The sequence below is a fragment of the Myotis davidii genome, unplaced genomic scaffold, assembly GCF_000327345.1.
Source record: "Myotis davidii unplaced genomic scaffold, ASM32734v1 scaffold135, whole genome shotgun sequence".
NCBI lineage: Eukaryota > Metazoa > Chordata > Mammalia > Chiroptera > Vespertilionidae > Myotis > Myotis davidii.
In genome coordinates this window covers 10,920,064-10,936,220 of record NW_006289813.1, presented here as the reverse complement: position 1 = coordinate 10,936,220, position 16,157 = coordinate 10,920,064, and the positions used below count along the sequence as shown (strand labels likewise).

The 16,157-nt window shown below is 40.3% G+C and overlaps 1 protein-coding gene across 1 annotated transcript in view; it reads right to left on the bottom strand.

The window, feature by feature from the left end:
• Positions 1–16,157, bottom strand: part of ADAMTS16 (ADAM metallopeptidase with thrombospondin type 1 motif 16) — a 103,682-nt gene that overhangs the window by 26,635 nt on the left and 60,890 nt on the right. The window contains exons 14-18 of the mRNA XM_006762468.2: positions 14,305–14,435; positions 12,267–12,390; positions 11,617–11,861; positions 10,002–10,140; positions 7,254–7,380 (exon numbers count right to left, since the gene is read on the bottom strand). Of these exons, the coding sequence (XP_006762531.1) occupies positions 7,254–7,380; positions 10,002–10,140; positions 11,617–11,861; positions 12,267–12,390; positions 14,305–14,435 (766 nt within the window). The remainder of the gene's footprint in view (positions 1–7,253; positions 7,381–10,001; positions 10,141–11,616; positions 11,862–12,266; positions 12,391–14,304; positions 14,436–16,157) is intronic.

The window sequence follows — 16,157 nt, the reverse complement described above, 5'->3', positions numbered from 1 at the left end:
CCTAGTTTTTCTTTTAATCCACAGCTCTGATCATCTTCCAAAATGGGCCATCATTTAAAAATGTCTTGTGCTTATTGCTGACTGTGTCTCTCCCCCAATAAACTCCTCAAAGACAGGGACCTTTGTTCACTCACTAATGTATACCAAGTGCCTGACACACAGGAGACATCCAACTGATATTGGTTAAATGAATCCATACACTGTAAATATATAAAACCCAAGCAGACAAAATTCAGACAGTTAACTTTTGGAAAATGAAATTTTATATACAGAAAGACAGAATCAGGATATCCTACTTAGCCAGCAAGGACTGATAATAAAGATGTGAATAGTGTATATTAATGGAATGTCACCATATTGGAAAAATGGAGGCCAAGGAAGTTGGTACTAAAAGTGATGTGAGTCATAAAAAGTGATGCAAAAGGGCTATATCCTCCCTGTGACGGATAAGAGAATAATCTCTAAAACCAATAAATAGAAAATTGATGCCCTGTTCGGTTTGGCTCAGTGGATGAGGCGTCGGCCTGCAGACTGAAGGGTCCCAGGTTTGATTCTGGCCAAGGGCACATGCCCGGGTTGCGGGTTCAGTTCCCAGTGGGGGGTGTGCAGGAGGCAGCCAATCAATGATTCTCTCTTATCATTGATGTTTTTATCTCTCCCTCTTCCTTCCACTCTGAAATTAATAAAGAAATATATTTTAATTTTTTTTTAAAAAAATAGAAAAATGATAATTATGCATACTATTTAGAAATATTAGAACACATACCAGAGGGGAGAGACAAAGTAACTGAAATTGTTGCCTCAGGTTAGTGGGACTGGGAGTGGGATGACAGTTGCAGTGGGAATGATGATTTCTCATAGTGAACTTTAAAATACAATATGCCTTTTAAAATTATCTGCATGTTGTTACTAAATAAAATAAAAATAAAAAAATAGATGTCAGAAGCAAACACCTAGAATTAATTAAGTGTTGAATTTTGAGAATTTATATGGATTCTTTTCTTTAGCTCTTTTTTAAATTAAGAAAATATGTAATATCACATCAAAAATTAAAAATCTCTTATTGTTGGAATTTTGTTTGACATAAAAGTGTAACAAGACTGCAGTAATGTGGCAGCTGAAGGTGGAGGTGGAATTTTCACGTGGATTCCTGTTTTGCATTGGATCCAGACAAATGTAAATATTGTAGGAGACTGTGGTCTTTCCTTTGTGACAATTGCATTCCTGGTGACCACAGTCAGAAGCATATTAAGATTTTTTTTCTGCTTCAGGTTGTTTTGCCCTGAACTTATATGGAACCTATAGGAAAACAAATCAAGTTGCACATAAAAAAGTTTTAATCTCTCATGTGTCATATTTTTTATTTTGCAACACTACTCCTTCATCAAAACGAGGCCTTGTCTTAAAAGTGGTGTTTTAATTGAAAATGTAACTCATCTAAACAAGTTAGTTTGAGAATCTCTTTGGCTCTGGGAATATTGTTTAAAAATCTATGCATGCCCATAAAAATGCAATGAAAGATATGTAACATTTATTGGAAACTTCACAAAGAAAATAAGGACTGTTTAAGCAGAAACCCAAGCGGGGGTGGGGGTGGGGAATGAGAAAATTCTAAGATGTAGTAATCATATTCAGACCTGTCAGAAAAATCTCATACCACCTGATAAAGTTAATGCATAAGTCTTATTTTCCTTCTAGTCCTTAACAACTCTCCAAGGGAAGATTCTTAGGTCTCACAGCTGGTGGAAATGCTTAACAAAATCATGGTTCACAGGTGACATGGGAATGACAACACATCAACATGTCAACCCAAACTAACCTGAGTTCTTAAGCAAATGCTAAGGTGAATTGCAAAATAAATTATTAAACTCCTATATCAAGTTCGGAAGTCAATTAGTTTGGTTTCCTTCTTAAGCTTCTTAAGCCAAAGCTCTTTCAAGGTTACATGTGTCACTGTACTGATCTACTCACATTTCCTAGTCCTGTAAGGTCAGAAATTTTAAAATTTTTATTTAGTGAAACTCTTATAAAGGTGGGGTGGAGAGGTGGGCAAAAAGGAGGAGGATTCTGTTGGGAAACATGACTGAATATGGACATTCAGCACGGATGGGGATACATGGGAGAGATGTTTGCAAATCAACACCTTTCAAGGTGATGTCTAAAGAAGAGTTTTAAATAAACAATTTTAAATGAACAGAATGATTACATATTCTTGTTCAATATTCAATTAAATATTCAAACAGCCACCCTATACCTGACCCACATGTTTCCTTTCTCTTAAAAATACAACATGAAAACCAAAAACTGGCCTCGAGTGAAACATTGCTGATAGGTTCCAGTCCACAGAATGAAACCATTCTGCTAACGGGTTTGTAAGGAGGGACCACAGGATAGGCAACGGTAATATGACCATCCAAAGATCATGTGCAGAGGAGCACAGAGAGAGGGTACTTTTGTATGGATTCCTATGAAGAGAAAACAAGGCATTTGATCGCAATATTTTTCATCTAAATTCTTCCTCTGCATTCCTAGAAGAATACTGCAGGGAGGGGAAGAGTATCCTTTTAGCATCTGGAAAGCATTTCCTCTTGAATCTTCAATCCACTGTCCAGGAAAGCACACATCCTATGGGTTTATGCTTTGAAAACGAGCTAGTGAAGATAAATGACACGAGGAGCCACTCCACTTAGATAAACTGAGAAAGAGAAAGGAAATAAATATCTGTGTGATTTATAGTTCGTGTTTCAAAAGCAAGAGATAAAAATGCCTGATTCATGCTAAAATGAAGATGGAGGCAGCTGAGCTATGGGTGGAGGGAGGGTGGTTGCTGTGCACTGCTAGTCTGTTCCGAGGTCACTGCCCAGCCAGCCTTGCCTGGTGTGAGGAGGAGAGACCTGAGGTTATGTGTCTACTCAGCTGCCTTCCAGAGGAGCAGCTGGGAATTGCCTAAGCCCTGTCATTTAGCCATGCTGCTCCTGTGGGCTGGAGCCAACCAGACTTTTTAAGATCATCTTCCTCCAGCAAGGAGACCCCTGGATTCCTAGTACTCTGCCCCCTGCAGAGATTCATGTCCTGGGACCCCCATCCTGCTAATGACCCAGGAGCTTGCCAGCGCTCCAGTTGTGTGAGCCTTAGACACTGCCCAGGCATGCCATTTGGACGCTGATGCAGGTCAGAGGTTCGAACCAAAAGAGCAGCTTTTCTTTTTTATTTAAAGTACAAATGAGAAGGCTGCGGATTAAGATGTTTTAAAGATTCCGCTCCCCAATCCTTTCGGGACCCTCCTACACATGGGACATGGAACACCAGATTGCACTCCGCTGTATCCGGGCATCCTGTCCACTGAGCGAGATGTAAGAGAATGAGCTATTGCAGTCACTCTGGCTTTGGGAGGCCACTAGAGGGACACCGCAGGACACCAGGGCTTGGAGAGGGCCCCACACCTCAGCAGAGACAGGCTCTAATAAGAAAAACACGCTCTCATGTTCCGAAATATAAAACTGGGGCTTTCTGCCCACTTAATCAGGAACAAAATATTGTCGGTATTCTGGGCAAGAGAGAAATGTATCTCACATCTCAGAGGGAAACAAAGCAACTTTTTAAATTAAGATCTATTTTCCCAATTCAATTGTTAAAACAAAACTCCACGAGGATTAATATATATAATATAGGTTCATTCTTCTGTGCTTCGTCATTGATAGTTTTGCTTCACAGACTAAATAAGTAACTGATGTGAATTTGTTTCTCCTTTTACAGCAAAATTAAAACAGCCAAGATTTATTGTGTATTTAGCACATATGCTGTGCTAAGAGCATTTATGTGGATTTCCTCAGCATATCATTCCCTGTATTCACTGGATAATGTAGAAGCCGGGCAGACAAAGGAGGTTTGCACCCAGGTTGGTGACAACACAGCCCACACCTTTAACCCCACACTTTCTGCCTAGCACATACCATATTCTGTTCGGCATCACCCAGGCCCACTAAGTCCACTCCAAGCAGCGGTGTGGGATGGGAGCCAGGATATTTGTCCCATCTGAACCATAGGAACCTCTGGGGCTACTAGTCCTCCAGCCCCTGCTACTATCTGGGGTGTCCCCTGAATTCTCTCCCAGCAGGAAAGCATAGCAGTAGGCTTCCAGCTGGGATTTATATCATCTCCCAAAACTTTCTTTTAGGAGAATATGCATATATTCAAAAATGTGAGACATATAAATCAAAGAGTTAAGAAGTGGCCTCTGGGTTTTTCTTGGGTGACTCTGGTGAGCTCTCAGTGTGTTTTCTATCGGCTGCTCCCATACAGCAGGTTCAGCTTCCCCAGACAGACCCTTCCTCCCGGAATAATGCCTTTCCTTTCAGCACACAGAGCTCTTACCAGAATTTACCTATAACATTGGACCTGAATGAGATAAGTATAGAATATAGGACATGGAAGAACACAGAAATGTCTTTGGCTCTAGATCCCTCAAAACCAGAAAGATAAACTGCAGGGACGGCCCAGCGAGAAGAGCAATGGGCAGAACAGGTGACTGTGAGGAAAAATTAGTACCTCCACATATATACATATTTACAACAGAGCATAAGGGAAATCCGACATCCATTTAAAAATCTTTCTTCAAAGAAATCCAGAAGTGTGAAACCAAAGGGGAAGCAGAGAAATGCTCTAGGAGAGATTTCAGAAGAGGCGGGACATTAGCCCACTGGGAAAGGCAGTGTGAGGGCTGGACTCCCAGGTGGGCTTTTCATGGCAGGGAGGGTGGTCGTTTCCTGGCTGTGGCCGAGAGTGCGGAATGGGAGAAGTAGGAATGCTGGAGGAGGCTGGCGGGAATATCAAATCACTGTCCTGGGAGGGAGGAAATGACTGGTCAAGGGTGTTAGGATTGGCTGCCATTCTGGGGTGGCTATGTGAGATGGTGACCTTTCTGAGTGAGAACAGGGGCTTGTACATTTTCTGGCAGTATTTAACAACTGAGCTCCAAGTATGGAATGGGTGATAAGATGGATGTAGCCAAGTGGGGTCTCTGGGGAAGGATAAGGGGGAAGAATTGGGAGAAAGTGTTAAGCCAGCTCTCCAGAGAAGGATGACAGCACTACTCATGGACTCTGGACTGGGGAGAGCACATGACATCCTGGACAGGGAGGGTGGAAATGCTGGCGCCCCAGGAAGACATAAGGACAATTGGATGCGAGAGCACATGAGCTGCCATGACCAGAGGTGGTGACCAGAATGGAGTGCTGGGACCCAGGTTTCATAGGTGAGGTTCATAGAAGTTAGGAGAGTGGCTTAACTGCACCAACAGAGACCATGTAACCAGAGCTCATCCCCGGGAGGTGGCATGTCCCTTTCAAGAGGAAGCCTGAGTTGGTAGGAAGGTGTGGTAGCTCTGCTCATACCAACACCCTCCATCCTGGGACTCTACCCACCTTGCAGGTTGCCCTTGCCCATGTGACTAGAGCTGGCTCACTACAGCCAAGCCTGTTGCAGCCCATGGAGGGGTGAGAGGGGGAGGAGGAGGAGGCAGAGTCTTTGCAGGACACACATGGAAGGACCTGCTTCACTTCTGTTGGCATCCTGCTGGGAGGGAGGACACGGGATCCTGGTTGAGGCAAGGTCAGTGAATCGGAAGTTGTGGGTCCCCAGGCCCTGAGGATGCAGGGGGGCTGGGAATACAGAATCTTTCCAGGGATGCCCATTCAGGCATCCTAGTAGGAAGAAAGGTCTCTGACCCCTAAATGTTGATAAGTGGCCTCATCACTATCCTGGGCAAGTGACCAGGGCCCACACAGGCCAGAGACGAAAGCAGACAGTGCCTCTCGCCCTCCTCTATTTTACCATCTTCAGGAAAAGCATCAATTTTATACTGGGAGGCTCAGTTCAGCAAACCTGGGATCCATATCCCAGCTTATGGGTCTTTACAACAAGATGTATAAGACTATTTTATACATAGTGCCTTGGCTGTCTGAAGCTCTAGTTGGAGTTAGAATTTAATTTCTTAAATTTGTTACTCAGATGATTTTTACATGTGACATAGCCCCGAAAAGATAAAGAAAGTGAGGAGCAGAGAGTCTAAGGATGTGCTCAGGGATGGTGGCTGATGAGAGCAGGGCAGGACCACAGCTGCCTCCTGGGTCCTTCCCAGGCCACCATCTCAGTAAACCTGAGCTTTATTTAGAAATATTTAGCCCTAGCTGGTTTGGCTCAGTGGATAGTGTGTCGGCCTGTGGACTGAAGGGTCCTGGGTTCGATTCCGGTCAAGGGCACATGCCTGGGTTGTGGACTTGATCCCTGGTAGAGGGCATGCAGGAGGCAACCAATCAATGGTTCTCTCTCATCAAGGATGTTTCTAGCTCTCTCTCCCTCTCCCTTCCTCTCTGAAATCAATAAAAATATATTTAAAAAAATAAAGAAATATCCAAGGGCAGCAGTATTGAGGACAGCATGATGGAAGGACAGAGCCCAGGTGTTCTGCACCTCCATCTCACACGTGAGCATGCACAGTGCACAGCAGTCACCCACACACCCTTGACAACCCAGGAAGCCTTCGTTCAGTAAGGCACAGAAAAGATGAAATACTTCCATTTGTGACGACATGGATGAATCTTGAGAATATCATGCTAAATGAAATAAGTCAGATGGAAAAAGTCAAGAACCATATGATTTCACTAACATGTGGGGTATAAAACTGAAAGCAACAAACAAACACAACTCATAGACACAGACAACAGTGTGGTGATTATCAGAGGGGAAGAGGGCTGGAGGGGAGAAAAAGATAAATGGGGTCAACCATATGGTGAGAAAAGGAAACTTGACTTTGGGGGATGAATACATAATACAATATACAGATGATGTAATATAGAATTTTACACCTGAAACCTATATAATTTTATTAACCAATGTCAGCCCAATACATCTAATAACGTTTTTTAAAAAAGAAAAAGAAATAGTAGGAAGGAGACAGAAAGCTGGGAGCTAAAACTTTACTATCACCACAGTGCACTATCATCCCTGGCAGCATGCAGCTTAAAGTAAAAATCGAAAAGGGTGCTACTCTAAGAACTTCCACTGACATTCACAAGGTTTTCCAGACACATTTTAAAGCTCGCTTATTCGAGCAGTCCTGGTGACTTCGGCCTCTTTGCTAGTCGGGATTGTGATGGTAACAGTGCTTCTACCTTTAGACACAGAAGCTCCTAGGACTCCCCAAGTATATTTGCAAACTATGAAACTAGTTCCGATGGCCTGGCGGTTCTTACCTGGGAGGACAGGCAGATACTTTGCAAGGCACCACCCCTGTGGCAGGCCGGGTGTTGGGATTGCAGAATGACGTATTTACTTGAAACCTCAGGTCTCTGTAGCAGCCTTCTTGGGTGGTCATCTGCCCTGTATGAAAGGGTGAGATGCATGATAAAGACTCAGGGACATGCCCCATTGTAAAAGGCAGGTGAAGAGCTAATGAAGTTCATCAGAAAAAAACACACACTTTACTGTATTTGAATGTCTTTGTGTTACTGACCAATTGGCCAGCTGTTGATATTCTACTTTTCTGACCATTCCTCATGACTTATTAGTGAATTTCATCAGTTCTAAGATACATTCATTTTCCCACTACATTTTAACATCTCTAAAATCAACATGGGTCTTGCATATTGATAAATCAGTAAGTGGTTAAGATCTTGTGTTCATTTATTCAACAAGTATATACTTGACATCTGGTGAGTTAATTTTTGAGGTCAAATCGGTTTATAGGTGATAAGGATACTTGAGATTTTATTTTAAATTTTATTTCCTCAGCCCATATAAACAATAATGGATGTAAAAATGAAATTAAATGTTCCGTCCTTTGACATTTTTCAAATATCTAAATATTCCGAGAAAATAAAAATACACATAGACATTCACATGTCCAGTAGAACATAGGATTTCCAAGTTCTATTTTTACAGGAGGTGGTAGATAACTATGTTTTCAGATGAGTTTCCTTTGATGGAATGGGGTCTGCTCAGCCATATAGCTGAACTTTTACAAAGACTCAGGTATTATTTCTCTGACTAAGGGCATATCTGTGAAGGAATTTCTCAACAGCACGCACAATCACTCAACTGTTTATCAAAAAGAAATATCACCTGGTCTGTGGAAATGCCAGAATCAAGCCAATTTTCTAAAGTGATCCATATTAATAGATAAGAGAGAAGAGTATGCAATTCAAAGGTGAAAGTAAGAAAGTCAGAGAAAACACCCTTTAACTGGAAAGCCCAGAGCTGAACCCTGGCCCTGGGAGGTGGTGAGTGTCATGATCAATGTGGCCAGGCTCTGCCTTTATCTTTTCAGAAACCAGCCCTGGTCAGTTCTTTGGAAAGCATTTTGAAATTTCCACATTTTGCCAAAGTATCTGGAAGAGGAGTATCCAGTCTTAAAGACTCTAATTTTTATCAAAATCTCCAAGTTTTCAATACTTCTAACTATAGAATTAATTCCAGCTGTTGCCAAAAGCCTTAGAAACAACCAGTTAAGCAAAATTACACAGAAAACTAGAAAATATTACACAAATGAATGCACATTGTCCCATGAGAAACATGAGTCATTACTTCAGGGAGTGCTGGATATACTGAGGGCCTTCACAAGCATGAAGACCCTAAAATCAGAAGAGGGAAGATACTCCAGGACATGGGAATTCCTGATTTGTTGTTCCACTTATTTGTCCATTCATTGATTAATTCTTGTATGTGCTCTGACAGGGTATCAAACCTGCAAACTTGGTGTTTCAGCACGATGCTCTAATGAGTTGAGCTACCAGCTAGGGCCCTGGTAATGGTTCTTGAATGACAGAAGAGGTGGGGAGCTTTTCAGTTGCCATTAGAGCCACTAGCTTGCTATCCAACTGTACAGAGGGAATCACATTTTTTTCTTAGGATGTTTTAATGTCAGAATTTAAATATAATTTTAATATTTTATTCTTAGCTCAAAATGGGAAGAATTAACATATGTCAAGTACATAGTACTAACTTTTTAGACCATGATATTTTTGTGAAACTTTCAGTTTTTCTTAATTTCTTTATTAAGAATATGAGTTCATTATTATTTTTCTTCATCCATTCATTAGATTCTTATTTTATGCAAGTTCTTATTTGTGTACCATTTTTATATTTAAATATAGTACTGTCTGAATTATTTTCTTAATTATGAAAACTGAGAACGCACAAAGCTGAAATACATTGGCTCGAGTGGAAATTTGTTTCTAAAATATCAGACAGTTTTTACTATTTTGTTTATAAATTTGCAAATATGTACTTGCCATTCTTTGTCAGATAGTCCATACTGGCTCTAGCTAAAAATGTCTCCTAGTGAATCAACTTCAAAAATCTAAACATGTACTTAAAATTCTTATAGTATTAACATAAAAAAGCCATCCATTGTCTTGTAAGAGTCTTTTGAAATGTTGTTTCTTGTCACTTACACTGCAATTTTAATAAGATTATAATTTCTCTATGAGTTTCAGTGTACAACTTTATAGCCATTTTCTTTCCACTGAATGTTTTGAACAAGACCATCTGATAAAAAACTCATTCTATATTACTATACTTTTCATGTAAACTTCTATTTCTCATCACGAACATGATATATATATATATATGTGTGTGTGTGTGTGTATATATACATATATATGTATATCTATATATCTATATATTGAGTGACTTTCATAACAAAATTATACCAAAAAACACACCCTTAAATTAGATGAAAAGCAGAAACCAATTCACTAAAGAATTTCCTCAAAGCTAGATGCTAATGCATATGAACCTGAGAAAGTAGTTGAGGCTTTCAAGTGATACTCGGGACCAGTATTCTCTCCTCTGCTTCTGGCAATATTACTGCTACTCTCAGGCAGGCAGACTCCTTGGGTGACTCATTAGGGCCTGAAGAGGACCAGTGTAGAACATGTCACAGCTTGACCGTGCTCCAGGCACTTCTGTGCCCACCAGCAGGAGACAGAGAAGTGACCTACCCCCACCACAGGAAACAGAGCACTCGGAGCGGATGATGACCCACGTGTAGCTGGGCTGGGCACTGGGCTTCTGCTCACCGGCCCGCCGAGGCACCGAGTATTCCCAGGCAATGCCCGGGTTCCTTCCCTGAAGCAGGAGCTACAACATAAGATGGGGGAAATATAACTAGTTAAAATGGAACCAATAACTACACGATTTGTTTTAAAAACAACAGCAATGTCAACAAAATGTTGTTTAAAGTGATAAAATAAACAGTGTTCAGTCTCCAAAATTTGCATTAACTTTCTGAACAGGAATAAACTCCCAACTGGACTCAAGTATATCTAGTAACTATATAGACATCTGACTTGCCATATACTCAGTGTTTCCTCCACACAAGACTTCAGATGTCTTTGCCACCCAATAAACATATTTGGTTATCTCTTGCTTTCTCTCCATGTTCCTTCTGGCTTCCCTGCAAATCCTCCCCAGGAGAGCGAATCAGAAAGTGATACTTAAAAAGCACCATCACACGTCCTAGTAATAACCCAGGACACTGAAGTGATGTCATCCATGCCACTGTCAAAGCTAAGTCACAGGACTTCCCGCATGGCTGGGTGCCTGTTGGCGTGTACCCAGGAGTTCCAGGAGAAACATATCTTACTAGTCAAGATGATCTCTCAGGCTCAGCATAACTGTGAGCCATGGTTTAGGGCAGTGGTCGGCAAACTGCGGATCGTGAGCCACATGTGGCTCGCGAGCCGCAGTTTGCCGACCACTGGTTTAGGGTATAACATTGCATTTGGACTCTTCACCTTCCAGTGTAAAACCTGAACACATGGATCAGTAATCACCTTTTCTCTCATAAGTGTACCAGATCCACTGATCTCAGTAAGTAGGTTATCTATTTTTTTTTTAAAGCAGCATCGCCATTATCCTTTTGATAGACATCTTCATTTCTGAGCCATTATGCATCCTTGATGTGATGTTCCAGTGGATAATGACACTGGCCCTTCCCTGATACCCTGGCAGCACAGTCCCTCCCTGACAACTCAGCTCAAGTCTCCATTGGTGTAGGGCAGGTTGGCACCCTGGAGAGTGGGCTGCACTGCAAGGCCATTGAGATGCTCCCCTTCTGACACCCTGAGGCTCTGACTCTTCTTCCACAAAAACAGTTCCCAATAAGCTGAACTCATTTTCAACCCTGACCCATTTCTCTTTCTCTATGATTATTATAGCTAACAGCCTGAGATGGTGAGAGAGAAATAATCAAGGCAAGAATGGAGGGTGAATAGTTTACCACAGGGTGAAGGAAGCAGTTCAGGGTCAGGAGGCACAGACAGAGCCTCTCCCAGCCATAGAGCTTACAGAAGAGAAGCAGACATTTGTAAAGACCCCAACATGGGAACTGCAGGACGTGCATAAATACACATTTAATCATGCACCAAGAAATGAAGATGATTAAAAAAGTCCACTGACCCATTCAGCCTATGCATTGAATAGTCTTGTTTCTGATGCATTACCTAATTGTAAGCATGCTTCTGTGCACTTAAAATGACACCAATAGCCTTGGACTTACAGAAATGCTAGAAGACCCCAAAATCCAAGCCCCAAAACCATGAGGGTGGAGTCTACCTCCACGATCAGTGTTTCGTTGGTTGGCCCCGCAGAAGTCAAGCTCTCCGGCTCCCTGTGGGACCGTCGGTAGTTGAAGGCAGTGCCTGAAAACTTGTAGCGTCCGGGCCAGTCCACGGTCCAGTGTCCATTCAGGTAGTATGTTTTGAGGGCATTGCGCACAGCAATGTAGGAGGTAGATACATTCATTTCATAGATGTGAATACTCCGGGCTCCAGAAGGAATGGTAACCATCTGATAATATTCTAGATTAAAGCAAACAGGATCAGGGAGGACAGGGTATTTCATTCATTTATGCCAAGGCCAAATCTCTCAGCACCTTCAGTACTCCATAACTACAACGTGAGAATCCTATAAGTGACTTATTTGTAATTGAAGCAGAGTTATTGTAATTTTCACTATTCCTAAGGATGATTCTAATTCAAATAACCTAGCAACCACTTTCTATCAAAACAAAGGATTGAGAGTAGGCAGAAAAGGAGGCAGTTGTGGGACCTGTTAATTTTTATTGTTGACACTATTGCTCACCTCCACCTCCTGTCAAGAGTCTCAACACCTGCTTCATTCACTACACCTCAAATCCTTCCCACCAAAAAGTTCCCGTTTCGATCTTGTCTCTCAACCTCCGCAGGCAGCTGTGGCATACTCACGGTTGGTGCGGTGGTGCTTGGCATAGAGGCCCTTGTGCACCGTGCAGTCTGAGTTATTCCCCTTGCATACACCGCAAGAGTCTTCCACAGCACTGGATCCAAGGATGTTGTCACATCCAACTCTCTGGGATATTCGTGAGGTCACATGTCATTCATGAAAGAAAAGATAACAGGAGCAACATCACAAACCTAAAGCAGGAAACCTCCTCCCCGCTATAGTTGAAAATTCCACCAACACAGGGAAATTAACAAATATTTATTGGATACCCAATATGTGCACAGAAATCCTGCAAATCTACTCTTCAGGCCCAAAGTTGGAAAACTTTAAATGTCAAACATAACCTGAACTCTTCAGAATTGCTCACAGCTATTGTATCCTGAGCCCTGAATTGCATCTATCCAGTTGTTATGTTGGAAACATGGGTCAAGTGCAGACTGACATAAAGCACTTACTACAAACGACAAGCAATGTGTTCTCACAAGGGTCCACTGGAATGTGCCCTGATGCTTTTGAATCTCCTTGTTCAATGGCAGAGAAGTAGCACATGCCATGTGGAAATAATTCCCAGCAGTAAATAATATAAAGGGCATATTTGTTCACCCTCTTACAATCTTATGAACTGATTATTTGTACAATTCTTGTTAGTTTTATATTTCCTAACAATGTCTATAGATCTATTCAGAAATGAAATAACTATAGTCCACAATCCCTTGCTTGTAATCCATAGGGATGGATGCATTTCAGAGATTTTAGGATGGAAATTGACATATTGTGTATATAATGTGAAAGTCCCAGATGGGCCTAGGATAGCAATGATATTTCTATAACACAATGCAGACATCTTCATACTATGCGGTTAAAAGAAAACTATCAAATAGTCTTACATCTGTTCAGGGAAGGTTTTTACCACCAAACAAATTCAGGTCAACTTATATTTTCCATCCAAACAAACTTTCTATTTCATAGATTTTTAGATTTCAAAATTACAAATAAGGGATTGCAACATTATCATTAAGAATACCTAAAAATACATAAATATTTAACAAATCTACTACTAATTAGACAAAACAGGTAGAGATTTGAGCATTTCAAAGCTGAAAAAGATCTTAATAGAATCATCTAGCCTGATGTTCATGCATTAAAAAGAATTACACCGAGGTCTTAGTGGGTGGTTCTACTTTACTATGGTCCTATAATTTAGAGAAAACTAGAACTTGGACTGAGGTTGTTGGACTCCAGTGAATAAGAATATTGAGTAACTTCTATGTGTGATCTGGTCACAGCATCACTTTGTTTATAATGAAATTCTTTCCATAACTTACTTCTGCACATGGTAACAAGCTCCAAGGGTGATGTCCACTTAGTCACTGAGTCTTTCCCAGCCTGTCACCTAAGTCCCTCTCTAATAGATGTTGAGGCTACTGGGTCTTCTGGAGACCCCTGGAATAGCTGCAGAGTGGCTCTCGGCTCTGAGCTGCCCGCCCACCTTCATTATTCTCCACGCTACCGTTCAGCCACTGCATCTGATCCCACAACTCCACTAGTTCCCAGTCTCAGTGCCTGATCTACACAGACACAACGATCAAAACCTGACTCCTCATTCTGGCAGCGATTGTTCTTATGAGAGCCCATTCCCCATTCCTTACCTCCCCCATACCCCAACTCTTGCCTGCCTTCTGGATACTCTGATGACTGAGTTGGGTCTTACCAACCTAAGCTCCTCTGCCTGCCTCCCTAACATTCCCCTTCCAACTCACCCTTTCAGATTTAGCTTGGAAGCTCTCTTCTCCAAGGAGCCCTGCAAATCTCCCAGATACACATCTAAGAGAGAATCAGCTCTTTCCTTCTCCCTGCGCTCTGTGCCTTCAGTGCCACAAACCACTGTGTCTCAGCATGTGTACATCTGGCTTCTCCCCCCCTGGGCTTTGACTTGAAAGGGCTTATTTTTTGTCTGTTCTCTCTAGCTTCTTATAGGATGCCTGGCACAAAGCAGACGGTCTGGAGATGTTTGTTGAATGAATGAACGATCATTATTACCTCACAAATCCCATCTATACAAACATTACGGCTATCCTCCGAGCATGGAGTCCCATCTTTGACTTTATTTGACAAAGAAAAGAAGAAATCAAATCCTTCTGCGATACAGTAGAGTTTGCATAAGTCCTGATCTTAAAAAGAAATACACACACAAACACAAATAAGAAAGATACTTAAGCTCTGATCATTTTTGCTCTAAATTTTAGATAGACTTTTTTTTTCTTTTTTGCTCATAAAATAAACTCCCACACAATAATACATTGCAAAGACATTTTTGTATGGTTGTTTCTTTAGGCTTGTTTTTCCCCTTTAATTTATTATTATCTAAATGTTCACTGTTAGTTTTTACTCAACTCTCTACTAGTCTTTGTTTTTTACACAGTGGTTGGCACATAGTAGGCATTCAATAAACATTTGTTGATTTAAACTACAACATTACTATTAACTATTCTACTAGTATAATTAACTACTCTCTTGTAGAAATGCAAAAAAGTCACTACAATTTTATAACAATATGTCAAATTCTCACAAATAAAATGTAACAAGAAATAAAAGTATGAATTTCTTAATTGCTAATACAGTTGAAAAAATACATAATATTTTTAAATTGATAGAGGGAATCACTTTTAGATGAAATCTCCAGAAAATTATGTTTTCTAAAATTTATTATAAAAAATATTGATACATAAAGAACATGGATGTCATCATATCCTTAAGACTGGTAAAGTTCACTTCCTCTCTCATTTCAAGGGTTTATGATTTATATGATTAAATATAAACTTTTGTAAAAACCATATCCCTTTGTTTTCTCCTTGGTAAAAAGGGAACAGTTTATGATGAATGTTTTTGTCTGCCTTAGGAGTTTTCATAGGCTCAAGGTTCATCTACAAATATTTTCTTTATTTTATAAGTGACCCATCTAAAAAATTTTAAGATCAAATTTAGTGCTTCCATTATTAACACATTTATTTACTGAAGACTAGCAAGGTCAGGAATAACATGCACATTTTTTGACCCCAATTTCAAAGTTCTTTCTACTTTTTTCACTGGCTTAATTTTCTCTGAGTTAAAGAGTGAAAATACCACCAAGAATGCTTTGTATGAAATTGCTGACAATTTTCTTTCCATAATCTACTAATTTCATAAACCTCTCAGCATGAAAATATTATATATTATGATGAAGAAAGTAAATGTCACATGAGAAGTTCCAAGTTATGTATTTCTTGAGTGTTGCTTAGACAATATTCCAAATTTCAAAAAACAAGATGATTAGATGTTCTTTGGACTTAATTTTAAATTATACCACTTAAGCTACCAAGCTCAAGTTATAATAATCATAAGACTAATGCATATTTTTCTCCAACTAGAGAGTAAAATCTTAGATATGTCACAAATAAACATTCAGTTTAAAGTTGTATTATAGATCAAGACTTTCTGAATAGAGTATACTTTAAAATTATCTGATTTTCCAAAAGATACTAAAGTTGTTCTTTCATTATTTGGCAATTATGTGTTCATTGGGTAACATGCTTATAGAAATATCACTATCAACTATAGGATTTGTAATTAAAATAAGCATTGATTCATTGACAATAAAACATCTTCTTTTCATTTTTTACCACTTCTAAATTTAATGGTATTATAAATTTGTTCTCTGTTTGGCTTGTTAATTTCTGACCACATAGCTGGTCAAGTTTAGATTAAGATGCCTGTGGCCATGTGTCAAAATACCCCAGAAAGGGATCTGTGACACTGATCTCATATAGGGGTGTCTGATCTACCTGAACACCACACCATCTATCATGTAGTTCTTTCAGGAGGAAAGATAATAAAGTAGGAGGCTATCACTACTG